At 37.8% G+C, this 18,197-nt stretch overlaps 1 protein-coding gene across 1 annotated transcript in view; it reads right to left on the bottom strand.

Moving 5' to 3' along the window:
- LOC128467644 (mucin-5B-like) overlaps nt 1–18,197 on the bottom strand; it is a 79,352-nt gene that overhangs the window by 43,373 nt on the left and 17,782 nt on the right. Inside the window, exons 5-12 of the mRNA XM_053449320.1 lie at nt 6,563–6,821; nt 4,529–4,643; nt 3,095–3,182; nt 2,554–2,675; nt 2,271–2,352; nt 1,846–1,971; nt 1,505–1,625; nt 453–591 (exon numbers count right to left, since the gene is read on the bottom strand). Of these exons, the coding sequence (XP_053305295.1) occupies nt 453–591; nt 1,505–1,625; nt 1,846–1,971; nt 2,271–2,352; nt 2,554–2,675; nt 3,095–3,182; nt 4,529–4,643; nt 6,563–6,821 (1,052 nt within the window). The remainder of the gene's footprint in view (nt 1–452; nt 592–1,504; nt 1,626–1,845; nt 1,972–2,270; nt 2,353–2,553; nt 2,676–3,094; nt 3,183–4,528; nt 4,644–6,562; nt 6,822–18,197) is intronic.

Below are 18,197 nucleotides of genomic sequence, written 5' to 3'. Positions count from 1 at the left end.
CCGGAATCAGACCTAAACTTTTTTAAGCTTAACTGCTCTTAGTTATTGAACGGTCAAATCAGTGGCATATTTAGGCTGGGTGCTGCGCTGGCCTGCACCAGGGACTCCCAACCACCTACCTCCATGCCCGCCATGATCTATTTTGAGCGCTGAGATATGACATCATATTGCGGTGCGCTGTGTTTTAAGTATGTGTAACACAAAAAAAGTTTGAGATTGAACCTATGGTATCTTGACACAGTATTCTAAACTGTTTATGCAGCAACATCATGTTAGGTAAAAGATGTAATTACCTCTTCAACGTGACTACAAAATAGAAGTTTAGGAAACCAACATTTATTTTCTTGTAGATATTTTAGTAACCTCTAAAACGATTTGAAGACATCTAATAAAAAGGCACAGGATAAACATATTTAACATGTATAGGCTGTATAGATTATGATTTACCATACCTTGGACACTACGTACTGGCAGTTTCCATGGAAAGTGAACTCCTTTTCATCGTAGGTCCTTATGTGAGACCCTCCTCTGAGACTGCAGCTTCCAGAGCAAGGGGCTTGAGTACAAGCCCACTGGCCCATAACACAAGTACTGCAAGACAGTATGTGAACATAATCATTTTATATAAACAAATATGGTACAAATATGGTAGACTGCCTCCGTAGAGACTCAAATGAACATACGGAGTGATAAGAGAAAAGAGATACACATAGTGTAACACTGTATAAGAAACAGTTACACTTTCTTGAAAATGCACTCACACAGTATATACGCATTGAGAACCAGCTCAAGCTCAAATATTCAGGGTTACCAGAAGCCGCCCTTCTGTTAGGCTGAAGACAGGAATTTAATCAAGACACTTTCTCATGAAGTTTATGAATGTGTAGGCCTGGTGTCCAAATTATCAACTATCCACTTGCCCCCTAGCGGACTTGGTGCACGAATCTGCTTTGGGTTTGTTTTTTGGGGGGGACAGGAGCAGGAACGCAAATTTTATGATGAAGTGGGGTTTAGCTAGAATATGGAATAATTGAGATGGGTATAAAATCAGGGCACGTTCCATAATCTGGGTGTTTGGACATTTCAGATCTCTGACATCACTAAGCATTATAGAGGGCCAGCACCAATGAGCTTTTTCTTGTCTGAACTGCATAGTACATAGTTAATAATGTGGTGATTCTTTAATATCATCTCATGGATTTAACATTCATTATGTAGTGTCAGTTGACACCGGGGTTGTCCCTTTATAATCCAATACGTAATACTATGCAAACTCCATAAAACATGACTTAAAATGCAGTGTATTTGTTACTTTTGTAAAAAATATAACTTTAAAAACAAATAACTTTTTTATTCCTTTAAAAGACCATTGCAATTTCATCGAATAATGTTGCTGCTAGCAACAGAATGCTAGGATGTTATGCTAGTTACACAATATAACATTGAATAAAAAATGCCTACAACCCAAGTTACAGATTAGCAATTAATTTCTTAAAGATTATACCACTGCTGGCAGGCGGTAGAATACGACTCTCCAGGGTTAAAGATCTTTCCACTGTGTAGACATGGACACTTGCTTTGTTTCACACACTCCTTGCGGTGATGCACGTCATCCAAAAGGGTTCCTGCAAGGTGAAATTGGTCTTTAAAACATATCAAGTTGGATGGCTTTGGATTCATCATGTCAATGTGACAATGGTAGGTGCCTTTTTGTGGATAAGTAAATTATGAAAATGTATTTTTAGTTGAATGTGTCAGAGAAATGATTATCTTTTATAGTCAAGCCATCTAGTCATGTTAAGGTTCAGTTTTATTTCAGAATTAAAGATAAAATTAGGAAATTACCTGGGGGACACGAGCAACCCTCCATGCAGTGTTCATCACACAATGAACTGGCTGTAGGATTGGAACATGAGTCAGGACATGGTGACACACACTCAAAAAACTCCATGGTGTTTGGGCAGTTCATAACTAAAAGGAAAAGGAAATTCTTAGAACCCACTCATATTATGAAATTCTTCTGGGGGGAAAATAGATGGTAAGATGGTGGAAGATGCATTTAATTCTTTCAACGTTTGATGATATCATCAGGATTTATTTCTCCTCTCCTCTACGTTCAGGAAAATGTATGTACTTACAACACAAATCCGGCCGCCTCCAGCTTCCGGGATGTCCGCCTGCAAGGACACACTCCTTGGAAAATTGGTTCAGGGTGCTACAAATGCACACTGTCTTGTTGTTTGAATTACAGCTACACAAGTCCTCCTTACAAGTATTGACATAATCCTGGTAAGAGCCAAGTTTGTCTTTGCAGTTCCCCATACTTGAGAGGTGATTCTCACACTCCCTCATCTATATAGGCAGAAGAAAAGTGTAAGTTTTGGCTTTATGGAGGAGAAGAGAAAAATTCTCCATCATTTGTACATATTTTGTAAACATTTTCCCCACCAAACAAGTATACCCATGTAACAAAAGTCTATCATTGTCTACCACCTGTAACTCTGAAATATCTATACTTTTGTTGAAGTGCTGGAGTATATTGTTTATGAATACCTGCGTCTCGCATTCATCCTTCATCATCTCATCATTTTGTACATCAGCCACATCTGGACAGTCATCCTTGGGTCCATTTATCCTTTGAACATTGCCAAACAGTATGGGAGAAACTATGTATCCTGTAGAACAATAAACAGTAAGCATTGGGTTTTCTGTGTAACTGATTACCCCAAAGCAAATCATGCAAGCTTAATTTGTGAACAGAATAAACACTACATGACAGACAGGCTATGTATTGTCTGAGAACCTACACTCTAAATGGTATCACAGGGTTTCACTAGCTACTGGTATAAAAAGAATTTGCACTCATTTTCTGCTACCTCCCAATTAGACCAATGAGAAGAGGGGCATTTCCCCACATCTACACAATAGGTTACGGGGTACTGGGGATGCAGGGGTCAGGGTAGCTATACCTAAACCCACTTGTAAAAAACTTTGTATGTACTTATATTCATACTATACTTTAATATTTATGGAACATGTAATATTAGAGACCCTGCTACTTTTGTAAAGAAGTTCAAATTAATTAATTACTAACCTTTCCAATTAATATCGTTGGTGGGTGTGCCATCAAAGTTGCCACACAAACCACAGGTCTTGTTCATATACATATCGTCCAACTCCAGCTGAGCAAAAAAAATAATATTACACAACTTTAAGCTTTGACACAGTGTGTCACTAAAAGCGTTTGTAAGCATTTACGTAGTTGCATTAACACTATATAAAGATTTGTATATTAACCCCTTAAGGACAATGGGTGGTCCCTAAACCCATTGAAAACAATGCATTTTGAGCCCGTACATGAACGGGTTTTGTCATTAAGGGGTTAAAACTAATACTACTAATACATCTGGTTCCTACCATAGTAAAGTATCTATCAATATATATATATTTTTAAGAAGGATTAAAAATTTGAATTATAAATGTAAAGGATAAAAAAATTTAGTGCTTAAAAAAAGCTTAAAATAAACCTCCAAAACAACAAACTGTCTGAATCCCATTCGACTTTTGAGAAAAAAATTGTTTAGAACTGTAGTATTTTTAACGTTCCCATCTACTTCCTTTTGTATAAAACTGGAATAGCTGGGAGGCATATAACTTTATAGATTCTGGCAAATACTTAATCTGAAATGTCCATAAAAAAGTTTTCCTGCACCCCATTTGGGAGAATTTGGGGTTCCTGTAGTTTTGCAAATGCAGGTAAAATTATGGAAGATTTCACAGTTCTTGGGGAATATTACTAACTACACATCGAGAGGTGTTTTTTTTGTACTTGTCATGTATAATTGAGGAGAAATCTACTGCAATGCCAAAATGTGTATTTAAAATTTTTATGAAAAAAGTTCTATAATATTCGGGAGAAATTGACTGCAAAAGTGTTTCTCAAAATACCTGTCATGAATACCCTGGGTTACCAGTTTCAAAAAATACTTGCTTTTGTTGAGTGGTTTTAATTTTTTAACTGCTAACAGGGCTCCAGTACTAGTAAAAAAAACCCTCTAGTCTTGATAACCAAATTAATTTTTAGCATTTTTTTACTAATTTTTTCTAGTTGTGTACAATTTATACAAGATAAAATTGTAAATGTTTTCTATTTTTTAATTTTATGCGTACTATATGATGATTGCTGTAAAGCTGTAGGGTTTGCAATGAAACCTGAAAGACCTACATAATTTGTGTGAGTACAATAAATAAAAAGCAGGGAGTAAGTCAAAGCTGCCTGTATCCTTGTAAAATAGCCGTAATCCTTAAGCGTTTTGGCAACATGTGAAAACCACACTTTAATAGAAAGTTTTAAAAAAGATCAAAATGCAGTATTAATACATCATCTTCATTGCAAATGTTGGAAACAAAAACCTTTCTTTTGATTTTCATTTTAGTGCATAAAGCTAAGAGTTGTGCTTCTGTAGAGTTTTCCCTCCCCTTGTTATTGTTGTTATTTTACCAGACAAATCAGTTCCACTTTACTTACCTTTAGGTCATCTCCCCAATTCCATGTCAATGTCAGCCCAATTCTGGAAGTGATTTTGAAGTTTTCACACGTGTCATCAACAACTACGCTCCTCTTAGTGTATGGTAAAGAAATTCTGAAATATACAGAGACTATTCTATACTGTCTATACCGCAAACACTTGTAGACATAGCCATGGTACCATCATTCATATTTATTTTAATGACAAAATTTGGCTCATAGTAATAACATACTGTTTCCCATCAGCCCAATCCACATGCAATTTCAGAAGTATATTAATAAGAACTGCATCCCAATTGAGAGTTATTACATGCAGAGCTGCCATCAGAAATTCTGGGGCCCTTAAAGAACAACCAGATGTACCTCCCCAGATGACACCCCTCCACACCACCAGGATTATCTCTTGTACTCATCTTGTTTGGTTGCAAAAATGCCACAGGTGGGCTTGTTCGGGGGGGGCAAAGATGGCACAGGCAGGCTGTTTGAGGGCACTGACTAGCTGTTTGGAGGCAAATATGCCTCACATAATATGTTTGGGGGCACTAACAATCTGTTTGGGGACAAATATGGCACAGGCCAGCTGTTTGGGAACAAAGATGCCACTGACAAGCTGTTTGGGGACAAAATATGGCACAGGGAAGCTGTATGGAGGCAATGACAAATTGATTTTGGCAAAGACGACACAGGCAAACAATTTGGGGGCACAGAGGGCACTGACATCCTGTTTTGGGAAAAAGACAGACTGGGGGCAAAGATGACACAGAAAACACTAATGTTTTAAATTGAATGTCCCTCAAATACTGTATTGTAGCACCACAGGCTATGTAATATTTAATCATATTTAAAGGGTTAAACTTTTGTAACAAGTAATGATTAATTAACTGAATGCAGATTAAATAATTCAAATTCAAGTTTTGTAACAATTAATGCTGTGGAGCCACAAAAGGCACAGACAAGCTGATCAGGGACACTGACAATCTGTTTGACCCAAAGATGGCACAGACAAGTTATTTGGGGGTAAATATGACATAGACAAGCTGTTTGGGGACAAAGATGGCACTCACAATTACACACACAGTCACACACACACACAGAGAAAATATCACACCCACACAAACTGGGTTTCTTACCTGGTGCTAGCTCCAGCTTACACTGATCACTTTGTGAAGGAGAGTATCAATCAGCTTACACTGATCACTTTGTGAAGGACGGTATCAATCAGGTGAGATTTCTGACTCTCCCTAAATCAAGAATAGATTCTGAACTCTTGGGAGAATTGAGAAGTCTTTCCTGATTGCCTGAGACCTTTTACTCAGAGCTCTCATTTCAGAGTATGGCCGCTGAGCTTTTTTAAATTATTTTTTTAAATAAAACGGAAGGAGGCTGTCTTCCTGAGCGGGCCTCTCAGGACTGCCAGGACCCTTACAACTCATGGCGGCCCTGATTACATGTGTAATAAAAGAGCCATGCCATACATTATCAAAGATGATTACATTCCAGACAAATAGAATATATAGTTTGATACACCTATTGCCGTCAGAGTTGTGTTTTTATGATATGATTATATGTAACAAAACATGGGCATATCAAAATATAAAGACTTAAAGGGCATTTAAATAAACTGGACAATGTATTAAACCAAGTGCTGAATATGAAGAGATGACCCTAAAGATCGACAGGGTGTCATATTGTGTTGCATAACATGTTTCATCAATTTGATTTATCTACATAACAACACAAATATTACTTTATTTTTAAAAAAGAAGCCTATTTTTTTCCATGCATCTGTTAAGCATGACCATGTGAATAATATACATATTTTTAAATACATAGTATTAGGGTTATTACAGTATAAATAAAAAATATAGAGCTGTCTGCATACAGAGGTTTTAGGAGCCATATGAGTCCATATTTTTGCAAAGTAAAATGTTGCATATTAACAAATTGACTTGGAAACATGCTACATGCTAGTATTTTTAGTACTGTTATTACCGAATTGTTGAATGAAAGACTTGAAGAATGGTCATTACTTACTCATCTCCATCAACAGTGATACCCTCCTCACTGATATCAATTATTACGCTATCGATAATGGCTCTAAAGTAGACTCTGTTCCACTCATCCCCTAAAACTCTCTGAATCTTGATGTCAAAATCAGGAAAGTTGGAATGGCAGTTTGACGCAAACATATATTCACATTTCCCAGGGAAGGTGAAAGAGGTGCCATCAAATGTTCTGAAATGGTAATTTCCCCATGTGCTACAGTGCCCCTTGAGTTCTTCTGTCTTTTGAACTGGAAAGAAAAACCCAGAAACTTTTAGTTCAATACCCAATACCTGAAATACATAATAAACATCCATTTAAAGGTTGGTTTGTGTTTAATGCCTGAGTTTTAAATGTAATTAAAGACCTAAACTGACACCAGATGGAAGAGAACTACACAAAAAGGTCTATGTTTTTTTACAGTCTTTCTCATCTATACGTTTATAAAACACAATAGCTACTTATTCATACTTAAATTAAAAAAATGAGGAAAAGATCAAAGTGGTCATTTATTACTACTTTACCATATGTTTTTATACAGACAATTATACAATTTCCATCATTATATAGGAGGTGGCATTCATTGATCGTTACACTTTGGAGCTCTTTCCATAGTGGATGCTGTTTTATTATCTGAGCCACTGCAATTTGCGGTGTTACTTACCTTGGATCTGATTTTACCAGCCACGGATGTAGCTATTTGAGTCTTTCTGCTAGTTAATCTTAAAAGCATGAGGTGAGGGAACACTTGTTATGGCACAATGTCTGATCCCCTACATAGGCTTTTCCACCCCAGAAATTCAGCAAAATGTACTTTAGTTTGTGTATTCTCCATCACTGACATGTAACCAATGAATACAGCAAATGTTTTTACATTTAGTCTCTTAGCTCAAAGCCAGCGATGTTAGTTACTGCTGATGGGGGAGACTCCCAGCCGGAGCAAAAACTATAGGGCATACTGTTAGTCCTTGGTCATCTAGACCAGTGGTTCTCAACCCGTGTATCCTCAGGACCCACATTTGTCTTTGGTCATTAAGTCGCGACCCAAAAATAACCTCAGAAAAGATGAGGGAGTGGAAAGGCTGCCCGCGGGCTGCAACAGGAAGAGGGGAGGAGCAATCAGAGAAAAACTTTATTCAGCTCCCACTAGGAACAGACAGCGACCGCAAACCAATCAAAAATCTTGCTTTGCGGTCGGGGAGTAATACTAAAGTACATGCCGGACCGGAGGCTGCCTGATGGCCCTGATTGTTGCAGCCGCGGTCCTGACAGCCTGCTGCTGCCACTAGAATGTGTAAGGCAGCCCCAGGAAAGTGAAATTTTCCTGGTATGCCTCCAGTCCGGCCCTGACCCTCCGCGACCCACTGAAGACAGGGTCACGGCCCACTTTTGGGTCGCGACCCATGAGTTGAGAACCACTGATCTAGACCATGTTTTCTAAAAATGTAGTAGTACAACTTGATGTCACCAAGCATTACAAGTATCTGCTCTATTTAAGGGAGATTTAAACTATGGCATTCTAGTGTATAATGTAATTTGAGTGGGACAGGAGGTAATCAGTTCCAGTTAATGCGACCAAAGAAATATACCCCTTTTTCCCCCCGAACCCCACAATTATATATGGGACATATATTTCTTTAGCTAAAGCTGGGCAACTTTAATTTTGTAAAATCAAGAACCACTCTTTGATGTAAAAGATTCCCCAATGACAAACCAGTGACTATAGGTAATTTATTAGAGCCTTAATGAAGTAGAGATTGTCACTGAAACAGGGTTCAATATGTAAAGCTGTTTCCTCAGGGTAAAAGCCTTCATAGGAAAAGCAGCTATCTCTCCTTATACGCTGGCTGTTAGCTTACTTTATTGCAAGGCTCTTAAACAAAGGTTACAGTGACCCAGTGAATGTCAGATTATGATAGATCCTTGTTCTTAAGCACAGGACATTTTCAGAGAAGCATTGTTCATACAATTATGTATAACTAGTTGGTAGGAAAGGGCACGACCCATCCATTTTACCACTTAAGTATTAAAGGGTTACAAATTACAGTGTAATAGTTACAGGGGTATAAGGCACATCTGGGGCAGGGTGGCATCAAGGGGTATAAGGCATAGTGGGGGCAGAGTGGCATATAGGGGCAAAGTAGCATATCAGGGAGGCAGAGTGGCATATAGGGGGTAAAAGGCATATCTGTGGGCAGAGTGGCATATAAGGGTATAAGGCATTTCAGGGGGGCAGAGTGGTATATAGGGGTAAAAGGCATATCTGGGAGTAGCAAGCCGTGGGGCAGATGTGCATAACTGGGGGGGGGCAGGTTGGCAAAAAAAAAGGAAATAAAAACAAAAAATGCATTTTTACTCAATCATATTTTTAAATTAAATATAAAAAAATAATTTACATGTGAATTCATATTTACTAATAAAACTTTTTTCTTGGTTGCAATATTATTTCTATAAGTTATCCAAAACACATTATCTCTAAGATAGTTGGATTTTTTGCAACCAGCAGACCCTTAGATAAGGCGAAAGCATATAGACAATGGGAAAAAGATTTGAATTTTAATATGCATTTGCAGCAGTGGCAGAAAGTATGGCCAACCACTAAAAAAACATTTTTTAAAACTAAAACATAGGTGGAATTTGGTTCCAGCCGGCCTGTTTAAATTAAATCCAGTAAAGGTTGATCGATGCTGGCGTTGCCAGGCGTGAATGGGCACTCATCTACATATTTGGTGGGATTGCCACTTATTAACCGATTATAAAAATCAAGTTTCCTTTACTCTTTTAAAACTGGTTTATCAATATCTTTTTCTCCTCAATTGTTTATTTTCCATATGGACATTCCATTTTCAGATATATATATATATATATATATATGATCAATACCTGTGCATAAATGTTTTATTAGCTTTTAAACTTTTGCTAGCTAGATATTGGAGAAAACAAGAACCCCCTCTTGGTCAAAGATTAAAGATCAAATAGACTTCCAAGCTAGATCAGAAAAAAGTATTTATTATGACATGAATAATGGGAAAGATACGTTTGATAAGATCTGGTCCCGCTGGTTTGAAATTAATGTTTGAATAGAAAATGGGTTAAAGATAAGATCAAAGGTGTAATAAAGAAGGATTTTGGAATAAAAAGGGCTGATATAAAAGAAATATGTCAACCCCCCTCCTGTATCACCATATGGCATTGGCTTCTCCGCTACCCCGCCTCTTTTAGTTGATCCTTCCCCTCCCTTATATATATATATATATATATATATATATATAATATTTTTTTTCTTCTTCTTCACAATGTATTTTTTGTATATTATTGCACTTCACTGTTACTCCTTGTGATGACTTTAGTTACACTTGTCTAATATCGAATATTAACAATATGAGTCAATCTTGAGTAATATGTTACACCTATCTAGTCTTGTATTCAGCGATGTACAATTTTGACATTGTCTTTTACTCTGTATTTTGTCTATTTATTTATTTATATTTTTATTTATTTGTTTCTCTTTTATATATGTCTTTTATATACCTATATACTCAATAAAGAACAATAGATTATAAATAAACTGATATTCATTTTCTTTTCTTTCTAAATTAATTATCAAACGTTTGGGTCGTCTTATAATCAAGGTCTTCTTATAATCGAGCAAATACGGTAATCTATTTACATATACTATCCTGAGAGTGATAGCGCTTATGACATAAGAAGATAGCACTATAACTGCCATGGGCGTCCACGGGGGGGGGGGCATAAAATATCCTTCACTGCTTTACCCTCTCCCACCCAAATTAACACAAGTTAGTGCATGTACTGAAGGCTTATTGTGGCCCCCAAGACCATTCTACAGATACCAGCTACTATTCCTACTATTGCTGGCTCAACATCACGGCAACAAAGGCCTGTACAAAAAATTAGGGAAATCTTTTCACCAACAACCAGGAGTTTTTTCTGCCTCTATGTCTAGCTAACTCACTCAAGAAACTGTTTCTCCCTTCTCTGCTGCTGCTGCTGCTCCAATGGGCCTCTTTGAATTACCAGGGGGCAAGTACACCCTCTTGGTCCCCCTCCAGATGTCGATAATAACAGCATCAGATGTTGATCTAGTATCTGACATTTTAGCGGGTCACACCAGCTGACATTCCTTACACCTTCTAAAATGAAACATACTAATCCTGTGCCTGCTGATGAGCTTTGGGTAGTCTTGAACATTGTGGTCCCTGAAATTCCCTCTTTCGAGCGTTATGAGCCATTTTATTTGGTTAGTCATTTTTATTTACTGGTAAGTTTTTTGAAAATATAACTTCAGTAAACATAAAAAAGACTAACAAAATGAAAATGATATTTCTGTGTACACAGATTGTGCTACACAAAGCAGTTGCCACAACAAGGAAAATTTAATTTCGGAGATTGATTTGAATTTATTTTAAATTTTATTTTTGACGACCCACCTTGCCCTGATGTTTGTTGCAAGGCGTTTTCCGAGCAGGATTCCCCCTACTACCTCAAAAGAAAAAGAAAAAACGGTCCAGAGTGTGTGCAAAAAAGAGTATCAGAGGAGACTTCTGTCTTTTTCCCCTTTTCTGCAAGGGGAGACCTTTGTAACTGTTCTGAACAACAGTTTAAGGTATTTCCAAATAAAATTGCAATATTAGCTTTTTTTTTGTTTTGTGTTATTGAGGTTGCCTGGCAAAAACCAAAAATGTTTGGTTTACTTTTAAAAATATATAGTATTGTGGGTTTCATATTAATTAGTGGGGAGCTCATTTGCTCCAGCCAAGACATGAGGCTACCCAACAAAAGAGCAAATGTGTAGGGTATTTTTTTTGATTGGCACATAACCCGCACAAAAATGGGCATACTAAGCAACTACATGGGCATATTGTGCTTGCTGCCATGTTACTTTCAAAAATATTTTTTTAAAAACTCTATGCATGTGTTGTTTTTCTGTAATCTGAAAAACTGTATTTTTCTGCAGCTGCCCTTAATTATCTTAAGTACAAGAGTTGGTAAAATGTTGTTAAATACCAACTTTATCTGGAGGTAACCTTTGTCTTTTTGGGGTGTCATTCAGCACTGTGTAGCCTTATCCCAACCGAGGCTACACAGGCTGTCTCTGTGAACTTGGTGTGAAACTATCAAAAACCAGAATTGCTTGTATGGTTTTGCTACGTCTGGTTCGCCCTTTAACAAATAAAGGAATATTGAACCGTTTTTCTGTTCTTCCATACTCATCTTACTGGTGCATATCTTACTGGTGATACGGAACAGTTATGCAATTGGTCTAATTCACAAACTGGTCTCATACACATGGGTGATATATAAGTGGACCAAGGTTTCATTTAAGAAATAAAAGGTACCAGGTTACACAATTTTAGGGAATCCCACAATACAGGTATTGTTTTGTAATCGGCTCCCTACATAGTGAGGTCTGATACATTTTGACAAGAAAACATCTACCTCTAGTTGACTTGTAGGCTAAGATACCATCCTTCAAATGCAGCTTATCTCTTAAAGGAATGATAAAAAACATGCATGTTTGGTATTTCTGTATTCTGAAAATGGTATATTTTCTTGGCAGTTGCATTTAACATGCTTAAGAAATCGGGTTTTTTTTGGTAATTTCCATTAAAAAAAACACATATCAGCATGGTATTACCTTGATGAAAATTAGCACAAGGCCTAAAAAACCTAAAAAAATATCTTACTTTTTGCAGAAGAAATGCACAGTTTTCAAGTCATAGTTAAAATATGACACAATATAAATTGAAAAACATAGCTTGTAAGGTATTGTATAGGTTATGAAATCCTTACATTTTTGTATGCATTTTGAACACCTAACACTCAGATATGAATGAGTAATGTAAGGCACCTTAGTTTATCCAGAAGGCATAATAAAGTGGACAAGATGCTCTCACATGTTATCTTATTGTAAAAACAATGCTTACCTCTGAGTAGTTTCTGTTGTCCCGAAGCCCCAAACACAAAACACAAGGTCCACAGCAAGTATCTTGTGATTTCTGCCATGCTAGCTAGCTTGAAATGTTGGCAGTGGACAATGAGTGCCTGAATGCCACATTGTACAGGTGGAGATTCTGGCAGCTGTTTATAGACCTGGTTGTAGGTTAGGATCAGGAGTAGGTGTGTTTAGGTAAATGAAGTAGATTGATGAGGTGTTTTGTTTCCCGGCTGACCAGGAGAGCTTGTTGCAGTTGCGTGTCCTGGGTCAATATCTAATTTTGCACTCTGACCATTTAATATTTTGATTAAACAATCCTTACATTTTCAATTTTTCTATATGTAAAAAAGAAATACATATCTATTAGACTTAGTTGGAACAAATTTTTGGTTTTGTTTTTGGTCTGTTCATCTGTTTTCGAACAATGAATTTTATTCCTTGCCCTTTCGGTTCTAACAAAATTTGGAGGACTTTTCCCATTCGTAAATAAAATTCATTGTTATTCTGCCGTACACACTCTTTCTCACTCACTCTCTAGTCTCAGATGCTCTCTCACTCACTCTCTCACATGCTCTCTGTTAATTTCTCGGTATGTCTATGAAGATATTCCATTAACCCCTTGACGATAATTGATGTGCCCCCTTAATGACAATTGTAGTGCCTGGCACATCATGGGGTTAAATGGGTTTAGAAAGCCATCAAAGATCCCTTTCTTCTCCTAAGCAGTGTTGCTGTAATGCCCCAATATCGAGGCCTGGCTGATCGCTCCCCATGTCCCAAATGTGGCCTTAAACAACCTGACAATCCTATGCATGGGTGGTATCACTGTAATCAGTAGATATTGTTGAACACATGAGTTGTAAATGCATACCTGAAGTATAATTTATGTGAAAAAACTACCAAAATACAAACAAAAATACTACCACAAACTTTGACAATGGATGATAGTAGAATTAGTGCACAGAAAGACTTGATACAACAGCATTTAAAATACCCTGGAATGTCTAGTTTTCAAAAATGTATTGTTTGATGGGGGGTAAATTAAACTGATTAGCTTCAAAGATGTCCAAAATAGCACATGAGGGTAGAATGACCAGATTTTTAAAAAATGGTTTTGAAGTAGCAACATGTTACTTGTAGTTATTGCCTTATAACTTGCAAAAAAACATAAAATCATTGGGTATTTCTTTACTAAACTACATATTAGAAATCTATTTAGCAGGTTTTATTCGCGTTCACAAATTTTTACCACATTTTATATTTTTTATAGTAAAATAGATGATATGATCAAAATAACAGTATCTAAAGAAAGTTAATTATTGTCCTAAAAAAACCCAATATTTAAAAATGGAAAACACCTGAAAATTACAGCTAAACAGCAACTTAAAAAATAGTCATTTACAACATTAATAATATCTACACTGTATTTGTAAACCATTTTAAGTTATTTTAATAGACAAAATTTGCTTTTCTTTGATAAACAAGGACATGTTTAAGTGACCCCAAACCTGAACAGTATTATATACATATATTTCCCTTCAGTTCCAATATTCCACTTTAGTAATAATTACCACTCACTTCTGGGGATTTCCACCTAGAGTGTTACTTAACCCTTGAATATGAAGAAACATGTTCATGATGTATCATGTCTACTTTCTATTGAATAACCATGAAAAAAATTTAATTAAGTTAGATGAACCAAAGATAATTCTTCATATGGATTTATTAGAACCACTGGATGTCAGGGATATGTATTACAATAATGGGAGCTTCATTAAAAATGTCACATTGATATTTTGTGTAGAAGTCAAAGCCCGCCAGGAGCCTGGACATTTGCCACTTCATTCTCTGCTCACACCTCCCTTGGACAAATTCTTAGTGAGAAAGGTATTCTTGTCCACTCACATGGTCATGCTCAAATGGTTAAGTGCGCTACCTAAATCAATGTCTTTATAGCACTCCAATCTTTCCCGTCATCTTCAGTGATTTTCTTAGCCTCCTAACTTGACACACGAAGGCTGATAACAATGGATGGCAGTAAAACCTAATCTTGATAATTAACACTATATTTTCTGGGCTTCTGAGGAGATTTTACTTTTTACTATCTTTGATAAAGATTTGTGTAGTTATAGGATAGTCTTGGAATAAAATAAACAAAACAGATGGAACACAATGCATATAGTCCTTTATATCCTTTATATCCTTTATAAATCCTTGTGACACATACCCCCAGGGTAATAGTGTGAAAGACCTGGTTGTTGAGCACAGCGCCTGTGGTTTGAAACTGTGAACAAAGGCATTTGATTAACTGCTTCTAAGTGTGAAAAGCATATGGCATATTATACATCCACAATTCCACATCCATCGGCTGTGCCAGTTCATTCATACTTGTTAGTTTTCAATAACCTGTATTTTGAATATAACAGAGGTCACTTTCCCATATTTGTCTTTATGTAAAAAAAGTTTCTCCACTGACACGTCACTTTGGCAGCAAATTAAGTAAACAGCAAGTAACAATATCTGTTCCAAACTGCCACAATTGTACTGTATGGGGCCTACACCTGTATGTGCTTGGAGCTATTATATCCCATATAGGCTGTTTGTGGAATTATGGCTGCTATGGATGAAAACCTGAGGTAGATTTACATTGCAGGTGCATCTACTGACTATGTTACTTTATCTGACTCCCTTTTGTAAGCTATAAAGCTTTAGGTAAACTACCAATGCCTCTTTTACACAAATTATACTAAACAAACAAAATTAGTAAAAATGCTTAAAAGACAGCACATACTCAAGAAAGGTGGACACTGTCTCAAAACCCATATACATAGACAGGAGTGAGCATGGTTCCCATTAAGCCCATCTGCATTAGCCACCTTTAAGAATGTTGTTTTGATGATCAGGGAACTTTGGAGACTTCCATTTATCAGTCTAGTTTTAATAAACATGGCCCTGTTTTTCCTTTTAAAACATTTTATTTTAAGAATCAAAGATACATTGTGCAATATCACGTTGCGATCATCGTTTCGTGTAGACAAAAAAGGAAAAACAAACATAACATGAAGTAAGAACGAAAACAAAAAAAGCCAATACCCTTCACTCATTCATTTTGTCCAGAGTATCCATGTCTATAAATCAAGAAAGACATCCCTAATAAAGGTCAATTCACCATACCTCTGTCAACAATCAATAGACTGTCACGTTCTACCCAGGCTGCGGAGCTGCATATCTGTCTTGCTTCAGTTTCTCTGTTTTGCTTTAATCCATTCCTGGATCCTGTTTTGATCTTTAATCCCCGGTAGATGGGTGTCCTGTCTTGAATCCCCGGTAGAGGGGTGTCCTGTCTTGAATCCCTGGTAGAGGGGTGTCATGTCTTGTATCCCCGACAGCGGGGTGTCCTGGCTTCTATCCCCGGCAGCTGGGTGTCCTGGCTTCTATCCCCGGCAGCTGGGTGTCCTGTCTTGTATCCCCGGCAGCGGGATGTCCTGTCTTGAATCCCCGGTAGAGGGGTGTCCTGTCTTGTATCCTCGGCAGCGGGGTGTCCTGTCTTGTATCCCCGGCAGTGGGGTGTCCTGTCTTGTTCCCTGTTGTGCCCTGTATTATGTATGTCTTGTCTGGTTATGTTTCTTGCTTGGTCTCTCTGTATCTTGCTCGCTCTGTCCCCCTTGCTTGTTATGTTTCTGCTATATCCTTTGCTTAGTTTCCATACTCCCAGCCTGCAGCATCCTGCACATGATTCTAGTGAGATGTTTCATGCCTGCTCCAGGGTGCCTGCAGGATATCACTTTGTTTCATTTTGGACTACATCTGTTGCTATGTCAGGGTGCTGGTATGTGGCTGCACAACCCTAGGTGCTCAACACCCGGGTAAATGCGGTCGCCCTGCACCAGGCCCTGTCCAACTCCGCTACTGCACCGTAACTCCTGCACACAATCTTTGGGCGCGCTGGGTCAATGCAGTCATCTGTATGGACCCGGTTGGTGACATAGACAAGTAAAAAGGGGGGTCATAGACCAGATAAGTCAAGAAGCAGATGTGTCAATCAGGTCCTGTCTATGTAGGAGTGGCCTCATGTACCAAGGAGAGTTCTGAAACACAGATTTAACCTGAAGCCTTGTGGCAAGTGGTAATGTTTTGATACATAGTTGCCAGGTTTTAAAAAAAAATCTGGTATTCTCTACGTGAGACCTCTTAACAGAGAGCCGTGACATATGAAAAAGAAAGAACAACTTTGGTTTAAAGAGAGACCTAGGGGGTTTGAGGGTTCCGTCAAATGATGCAAGACGATACATCTTTAAACCCTATGGCTATAAGGATAAGTAAGGGTCACCTGTTCAAGTCTATCCTATGTGATTCCAAAAAAACATTAATAAAGATGTAAAAGGGAATGTGAGTTTTAGATCTCTCATTGCGTATTACCGCACAGATCTCCAGAAGGTCTGGATGTTAGTTACAGTGTTCCAAATCGACATTTGGGCAGGTGCATTTGGGGCAGCAATCCCCATTCCTGGGGAAACGTACGCCCAATGTAGAGTTTTGTAAAACATTTCCTTGGAAAATGTAGCAGGAATTGTGCATGCTAATTTGTCAGTTTTTTTTTGTCAAGTCGGAAGTATCCAGAGTCGGGTGTAATGCCAAACCAGTGTTTCATGCCTGTAGGGATAGACTCGTGGTCCATAGGAGTGCAGAGTTGAGTGATATAGTAGACCAGGCATGTAGCCTCCCCAGGCAAGGTATCCAATGAGTTATTCCAGTCAGTCTGTGAACAATTAGTCAGAATAGAGTAAAAGGGCCATGAAGTCCTGTCAATAAAAGTGCAGATCAATGAGATGCCCAGACGGACCATTGAAAAAACATCAGACAGGCATTTTCCACTCTCATGGTACCAATGCATACAAGGATATAGTACAATACTTACTGTACATCTAGTGTATGATACCAGCGAAGAATGAAGGTTTTGTCAAAAAGGATTGGACAGATCCCCATAAAGTTAATATTGTAATTTAAGTAATATACCAGTCCAGGAGTATACCCCAAAGACATAAAAACAAAGAAAGAAAAAAAGGAAAAATAAAAACATAGAGGCAGAGGTGGATCAAGGAAATGCAGCAATCCCAGATTAAAGGAATGGAGATAGCTCTCTGTCTTTACTTAATCCACGTGGGCAAAAAGGGATAGACAAGAGTTGTTGTTTGATAAACAGAAATCAAAACAACAAAAATAAATTAGGACACATTATGCATAAGGGATGTCACAGCAAGTATGTTCCCCAAAAAATGTCTTCTCTATAAAAGATTTTGGCATCTAGTTGTTTTCCTTCAGTAGAATCCATGACTAGTAGTTGTCTTAATATGGTAGATATAACAGGAGCCTCCCTGCCATGGGCTCCTGGAGGGGCCTGAGTGTCAGGCTCCTTCCTACTACTATTGGTCCTGGCCTTGGAAGGGGTTCTGTTTTTGGGGAGGTGAGTACAGGGGGTCCTTTGTGACTACTTCTTACCCCTGGAACGGTTTCCCCAAAAACCAGAGACTCTAAAGACTGTGGAGCTAGGACGCAGATTTGGGGCACCTGCATTTTGGGAGGTGGTTTATGTGTGTTGTTACTCTCCATCAGGTGAGGACTTACAGGATAAAGACCTCCATGGCTAGTTTTTGCACTAAGATCTAC

This window comes from Spea bombifrons, chromosome 10, assembly GCF_027358695.1.
Source record: "Spea bombifrons isolate aSpeBom1 chromosome 10, aSpeBom1.2.pri, whole genome shotgun sequence".
NCBI classification, from domain to species: Eukaryota; Metazoa; Chordata; class Amphibia; order Anura; family Pelobatidae; genus Spea; species Spea bombifrons.
This window is presented reverse-complemented; position numbering and strand designations above follow the sequence as displayed.